Source organism: Dioscorea cayenensis, chromosome 5, assembly GCF_009730915.1.
Source record: "Dioscorea cayenensis subsp. rotundata cultivar TDr96_F1 chromosome 5, TDr96_F1_v2_PseudoChromosome.rev07_lg8_w22 25.fasta, whole genome shotgun sequence".
Classification (NCBI taxonomy): domain Eukaryota; kingdom Viridiplantae; phylum Streptophyta; class Magnoliopsida; order Dioscoreales; family Dioscoreaceae; genus Dioscorea; species Dioscorea cayenensis.
In genome coordinates, this window is record NC_052475.1 from 29,227,298 (window position 1) to 29,235,370 (window position 8,073).

The 8,073-nt window shown below is 26.4% G+C and overlaps 1 protein-coding gene across 1 annotated transcript; it reads right to left on the bottom strand.

Annotated features, from left to right (window-relative positions):
- Positions 1-606: 606 nt before the first annotated feature.
- Positions 607-1,510, bottom strand: LOC120261359 (FCS-Like Zinc finger 17-like). The gene is made up of 2 exons (XM_039269224.1): positions 1,192-1,510; positions 607-1,101 (listed from the first exon to the last, which is right to left on the bottom strand). The coding sequence occupies exons 1-2, from the start codon at positions 1,476-1,478 to the stop codon at positions 927-929; spliced, it is 462 nt and encodes a 153-aa protein (XP_039125158.1). The 5' UTR covers positions 1,479-1,510; the 3' UTR covers positions 607-926.
- Positions 1,511-8,073: the final 6,563 nt, after the last annotated feature.

Sequence of the window (8,073 nt, forward strand, 5' to 3'; positions counted from 1 at the left end):
ATAGAAGAGATAAAGCAGCAATAGAGCTCTTGAAGAAAATAACACAGATAAAATTTTGAGTGGTATAATCTTCATCATTTTATTATTTTTTATCCTTTAATGTAGATCACTTTTACTTTAAACTATTTTACCATATTTTATGATCTTACATTCTTCTGTTTTTTTAACATATAACGAATTGTGTTGCATCCACCCTCAATATATATATTTATATGTATGTACTGGGTCATTAAAAGATATATATATATATATCTATATCTATATATAGAAACACAAATTAATGAGATCTCCAAATGAAATTAATTCAGATGAAATTTAAGCTATAGAATGAATGAGTCTTACTTTACTTTGATGAAAAAGGAAAAACAGCACATGAACTTGGGAAAGTTTTGTAATAAAAAGAATAAAAATGAGAGAAGCAGCAAAACATTTATAATGATAAAAGAAAACAATTAATCAACCCAAGTTAATTATTTCAAATTGGAACAAATCAGCTCAGATAATAACATATATATTGATAGATAGATAACAAATAACAAATAGCAAACAAAGGAATCAAAAACAAATTACAAGATAAGAGATGATATCTAAGAATTAAGGGTTTATATGAAAAGCAAACCCCCAATATATATATATATATATATATATATATCACTACATGATCAAGAACATATACAGAAAATCAACACCATTAACTTCATCTTATAAATCTTATAAAGATGAAACATCTTCTCAACTCTCCAAAGAGTGGAAGATAATTAAGCAACTCCTTATCATGTTATCAGATATATATATTATCACTCAATGCATAACACAGCCTCACTATGTTATACATTACAAACAGTCTCTACTGTTAGATATTAGAAATGAAAACAAAGAAGATCAAGAACTATATATATATATGATCATCAAAGGAAAATCATGTGTCATGCAGCAGCAGAAACCCTACTCTGAGGATCTGAATTTTTTACCTCGAGAGCAACCTCATGGTGTAGAGGAAAACTGATGATACGTTCACTTGAAGAAGCTTCGAGTTCTCTTCTTTCGTCGATGATCATTTGCTGGCTTCGACACTCCGGTGTGCAATATCCTTGGTCTCCCCTGCACCATTTCCATCAACTTGTAAAACTATAATAATAAGGTGAAGAAGAGACAAGTGATTTATAGAGAAATAATTAATTAATTTCATACCTATACATGTAAACATCCATTTGAAGACTTAGTTTTCTCTTGCACAAATGACATGAATTTAGAAAACCAAAGTGTGATGAACTTTGTTGGACTACTTGTGGAGCTTTCAATATGTGCTTGGTCACTATGTTTGAGCTTTGGTTTTGATTTTTTATTACTATTTGAAGTCCTACAAAGCTTTTCTTCTCTTCCATGGCCTTATAATCATCTTCATCTTCTTCTTGTTCTTCTTCAATAATGTCATCATCTTCTTCAAAATGGAAAATGTTCTTGTTCCTTGTAAGCATGCTAAGAAGAAAGAAGGGAAAGAGAGGAATGAGTAGTGTGAGAATGAATGAATGAATGAGTCTTCACAAAGCTCATGTTATAAAGAGTCTTGACAAGGTTTGGCTTGGCTTTGCTTTGCTTAATTTGCTTGGCTTGGCTTGGCTTGGCTTGGTTTGGCTTGGCTTGCTTGGAAATTATTGATTTAGTAATAGTGAGAATTAATTAAATTTAAATAAATGGAGGTTTGTTAAGGTGGGAAAGTAATAGATCTTATTGTGGTTGAGGGGAAACAAATTAATATTAAAAGTCTTAAGAACTCATCATTGAAACTTTTTTAATTGATTTTTCCTTTATATAATTATAAATTATTAAAAATTATATAAAAGTCAAAGTGGAATAGAAAAAGACAAATGCATTTTTTTAAGCAAAGGAAAATCAAAGTTATTTATTTTGTCAAGGAATAAAAAAAGGTTAGCATCAATATTAGCTTGTGGAAATATTTAATAGAAAGGAACGTTTGGTTTGTGGAAAATTTCCCCTTGCCTAACCTAGGACCTATATACATATGATCATGAACTTAGTTTGCTTTCTAATGAATAAATTGGTGAAAACTTTGCATCTATTAAGAAACCTAGCTTAGATTTATTAATGTTGTCCTTTATATGAATTTTGTCACTTGTATTCATTTTTATGTTTGCATCAAATAAATTTAGTTAATATATATAATAGATTTTTTTTTTATTTGTGAAGCTTAAATTATAATAAAGTGAAGATACGAGCATATATGTGAGCCAAGCCAAGCCATAATGTATACTTTTATTGTGGATTTCTCTTTCACTTCCAACTTCTTTTGAGAAGGCCCTTGCTTTTCTTTTCTTTATTAATTTTATTTTCACTTTCTTTTCATTTAAAAGTGCAATGAAAATAAAAGCAACTTATGGCTTTATCTTTATCAAACTCAAAGAAAACTAAACTAATTCTTCAATTAATATTTTTACTAAATTTCTCAATAAAAATAAAAAATAATTCAATATGATCTATTATGTTTGATAGAATTTGAGAACAAAAAATTGAGGAGCATTTGTATTAAATTAATTAAAATTTGGAAGGAAATGTGATTCTAAAACAAGATAAATATTGTTACAATTAATTAATGTCTTTTCCTTTGGTGGCAGACAACACTAAGTCTCAATCTCCATGTTCCTTTCTTTGTGGTAAATCTTTGACAATTGGGGACCAAATCTAAAGGCCTAGCTAGTGAGTACATGACTTTGTTACCAAGCTTTCCTTTCAAAAATCATCATCATCTTTCCAATATATAGTACCAAATGTTCCCCTAATTAATATTAAGATATTAATTATACATGTTTCTCATGGTTTGGTAGATAAAAAAGTAGTATTTGTTCTACATATCAAAATTATTCAAAGACCACTAATATAATCCGTGTAAAAGAAATAATGTTTTTATTGGATGCTATTCGGAAAATCCTTCTCTCATTCACTTTACGCGGGAATTCTGATTTTTTTTTTTTACCAATTGTCTCCACATCAAATACATACTCAATCAGTAAAACTATAAAAGTAAAATGTGACAAACTTATAAAACTATTGTGACGTATGCGGAGGTGTCAATAACTACTATTAATTATTTTTAAAAAAATAATATCTATTTAGTTAATCAATTATTATCTATTTATTGTAAACTTCAAGAGTTCAAAAAAGTCTTCAAGTTGGACTTAGGAAACCAATGTGTTATCCTTCATTGAAGTGCCTAAAATCTAGTATCAACTTAAAGTGCAAAGTGATATTTTTCTGGTTTGAATATGTTTTTTTTAATCTCTTATATTTGATTTTTAAAATAAAATTGAAATTTCATAACTATTCTCAAATACTTCTTGGTATAAGTTTAACAAGTTATTGAAATTTACTGTTTATATTTTATATGTATTTATTTCTAAATCAATTAGGTCTATACATAAATCCCATCAATTTGTTCATTCAAATCTCAAAAACATAAAAAATATAGACAATAATTAAATAATTTATTAATTATCAGCTTTGTGTATATTCAAAGCACAATTATAAATAAAAATATCAAATAATATGTAACTATATATGCAATGAACTCTTGATCTAGCAATGACATCAAGTCCCCTGCATAAGGTATATATGTTCTTACTAAAGAGACGGATTTGAACCTCATCTCATACATATAAAATGAATATATAATTATGTTGAGATATTAACTTCTATATTTGTGCAAATTTTTAATGTATGGTTTGCGCAAATTTTGTAAAAAATAAACTATATATGAATTTAATCAAATTATATGTCTTGCTCAATTCAAAAGAAACCAATGCTTTGGGTTTGATTGGATTAACATACACAAATCAAGCCCAATGACAACATTAATTTATAATTGGGCCAAATGGAACAATTTTTTTATTTAAAAAAAAAATGAGATGAAGTTTAAAAGGGTATTACCCTCTTTGATTGGGCACGGGTATGGTCATTACCCGTTATTTTTTGAGCAGGTAAAGGTTGGGTAAGGGTATGCCCCTACCCTACCCATACATACCCATACCCGTTGAAGAGGATACAGGTAAAAATATATATATATATATATATAATTTTTTATTAAGCAAAACATTTACCTACAATTTACCTAAAATCCATTTTTATGGTGATTAATTTGAAAATAATATTTTAAATTTTCACCTAATATATTATTTTGAATATTATTTAATTTTTATATTTATATTTAATAGAGCATAATATTATCAAAATTGAATTTTGGATTATGAATTTATTATTATTATTATTATTTAATTTCAATAATTTGAACAACGGGTAAGCAGGTAAAGATAAAGGTATGGCTTTTTTATCCTGGAAGGTACAGGGTATAGGGTAGGGAGTTACGGATACGGATAAGGGTAAGGGTTTTGATATACCTCTACCATTGTCATCCCTAATATATATGGATTTCTTTGATGAGTGAAAAAATAAAATAAAATAATTTCAAATGAAAATTAATTAATTATTTTATTTTGTTCATGTGACTATGAAAATATTAGATCAATAGCCAAAATAAATTTTTTATTTAATTAGTATTATTAATTTTCCTTTATTTTATATAAAACAAATAATGAAGAAGGTATTCCCCAAACTTATTTTGAGGTTATTAGTATGCACATAGTCAGTTTAAATTTATTTCCTTTCTAAATTTATGAAACAACTAATATGTATAAAAAAAAAATCAGCAAGATGAGTATTTTTTACTAGTCATTATTATTAACAGAAAAAAGAGGATATGTGTGTGTGTGTGTGTGTGTGTGTGTGAGATCCTAGCTTTCGGTATAAAGTGCTAATTGATTAATAAGATTTTTTTAAACAATTATTGAGTTTTTTCAATATCAAAATTTATGTAAAGAATCTCTAAATGGAATTTGATGCATGCTTCCCTTCATTTTCATAAATTCTAGAAATGATAAACACAAGTCAATCTTTTACATATTATATATATACATAATATAATATATTCCATTGTCCACAAATAGAGAATAATGTGCTCATCTAATGGAGGTTGATCTAAGGATGCATGAAATTGATAAAGTTAGATTCTACGTTTATTTGTTGAATGGTGCCTTATGTCTCAAGACTTATGGAACAACAAGCTAGGGATCTTCATAGTGCCTTGTGTTAGTTAAAAGAGATTTGATAATTATATATATAAATATATAATTTTAAACAAGATTTTTCCAGACATCAACTTGATATTAAAGTGGGCCTAATTTTGAACAAACAAATACACATTTTCTTAAGAAAAATTATTGCATGAATATCTTATTAATTTTCATTTTCTTATAAATAAATCCAAAAATTTTACATATAATTAGTACATTGTGTATTTGTATGATGTTAAATTTTATATATTAATGATTTTAAATAACCAAGTATATGTAAGTTAATTAGTTGATTTCTAAAATGAATATATAATGAGGTGATGAATATTTAATTGTTGTGTTTCTCATGATATTTTTGAGAAAAACATGCAAGGAATAAATGATGCAAGCCATGAGCAAAATGGTTCTCTTTTGATCTTTGAGCATCTTATTCCTTCATTGACATTGCTAGCTCATTGCATATCTCATATCTATAATTCAAAATTTGCGTCATTAAAATATATATATATATATATATATATATATAGATAGATATATCTCAAATTAAGAACTAAAGAAGGTAATTAAACTAGGTTAATATTATATCCAAAGTTCACTTTTGTTTAATTTATTTATATTGTTATTATATATATATATATATATACAAAATAACAATATAAATAAATTAAAAAAAAGATGATGATTTATATATATTAAGATATTATTATATAAAGCATGATTAATATAGGGATTAATTAACCAAATATAATATAAATATATAGCATCATAACATTCTAATTCTGTATTTAAAAATCCATAATTAAAAGTGTGAATTACTCCCTCTCCTTCCTTCCCCATCATCTCTATAAATACCTACATAAACCCTTCTCACTCTCTTCAAACCTCAAACAAAACTTATTAAACAAACAAGCAACCATGGCAAGGCTTATTACCAATCACATGATGACCACCTTCTTCTGTCTAAGGTCTCTCTTCTCTAACATTTTCCTTATATATATATATATATATATATTTCTATTTCTATAAATCCGCTCTCTTATTAGTTCACTTATATATATGTATATATATTTCTATATCAATGGGACTAGTAGCTAATCAAGATAACTGTATATCTTCTTGTTGTTAACAGCCGTAGGATGTCCTCCATTGCAACACAGACCACACGATCTCAAGCTGAGGTAACAGCAACCATGAAGGCTATGGCGGCGGATAACTGCGCTGGCAGCGGCGGCGACGCCACCGTCGTTAAAGCCGACGTGTTTTGGATGAAAAACCCCTTAACGGGTTATTGGATCCCAGAGAACCGGTTCAACCATAGTTGACCCTGTTGACCTCAGAGCTCAACTTCTTCCTTCCAAGTAGTCAAACAATTAAGTCTAAACTATGATCTTCACATTGGTACTGTTTTTCTTTTTCTTTTTTTTTTTCTTAAAAAAAATCCAATTATTGTAGTGTTTAATGTTGCTGAATATTAGTTAAATGAAAAGTGTGATCTGAAAATTTAATGAGCTTTTTTTAATGAGTTTTATGTGATCAATTTGCATGTGAAATACTATAATTAGAATCAAATATTCTTTTTTTTTCTAAATTAGTAATTGTAGAAATCATAGAAAGTAACAAGAAAAAAAAAACAAGAAAAATAAAAAGGAAAGTTGCAAATATTCCTATCAATCTCCCAAATAAAGTGAATAAAATATCTCTTGAGATAGAAGAGATCAAAGAGCGTGTGGAAGTTAAAAATAATTTTTTTTAAATTGAATATATATCGACATATTTGAAATATGTTTAGAAACTTCTATTTGCCTTTTGCTTTTTTTAAAGAAATTCCGACCGTGCCTTGTAATTGAGGGGTTCTCGAGTTTGAGCTCCTTATCCCACAATGCACAAAGTCCCCTGTAAGAGATCTGTTTGAGAAGTATTTTTTTTTTCCTCAAAAATTTTTTAATAAAGGATTTGTCCCAGAAGGTATGCAAGTCATTATAATTGGTCCACATTATCCCTTATCTAACAATATTTTTTTTTTTCAAAAATAAATAGATAAATAAATAAATATTTTTGGGCATTCATATATCATAAGAGTTGAAATTTTTTTATATAAATCATTTTCTGATTTTTTTGGTTCGAAGTTATTTATTTAGTAAAATTATGATTAAATAATTTCACTAATTTGTTTAACAATTTAATAAAATGAAAATATTTCAATTTACACTTTCTGAAAACATCAATATAGAGCTTAATAATGGCAGGCAAACTGAACTAACTTAAATCTTTAATAGAATTTTTATTTTAAAAATCTTTGATTGTGTTTTCTGAAATTATATGTATTAAAAAAAATTCATTGTTTAAACAACATTAAACATAAAACTGAAGCTAAAGAAATATAATAATCATCAAATATATGCCAATCCAGTCAGTTGAACAACCTTATATATATGAGGGTATATTAGCAAACTTTCTCTAATTTTTAATATTTAAAGTTTCTTAAAATAAAAAATACAAATAATATTTAATAAATAATGGTATTTTCAATGTTAGAAAGTGGCAAAGTGCACACCAGATATAATTTGAAGTTTGAATTTGAAGGAAAAAGTTAGTGGTGGTGTTGCTATACTGTTATTTAAACAGAAATATAAGAATTTGGGTTTGTTATTGTTATTGTTATCTAATAAAATAAAATGCAAAAAAAAAAACGTTTTTGTCCCTATGATTTAGACTAATTGTCAAGTATTAATATATTATTGAGTTTATTTTTTTAAGAAATTATATATATATATATATATATATATATATATATATATATATATATATATATATATATATATATATATATATATATATATATCAACTCAATATAGTAGCATAGTTGACCAAAAGTAGTGAACTAATTAATGATCTTACAATCTAATAACACATCATCCAAATTAATTTTTAA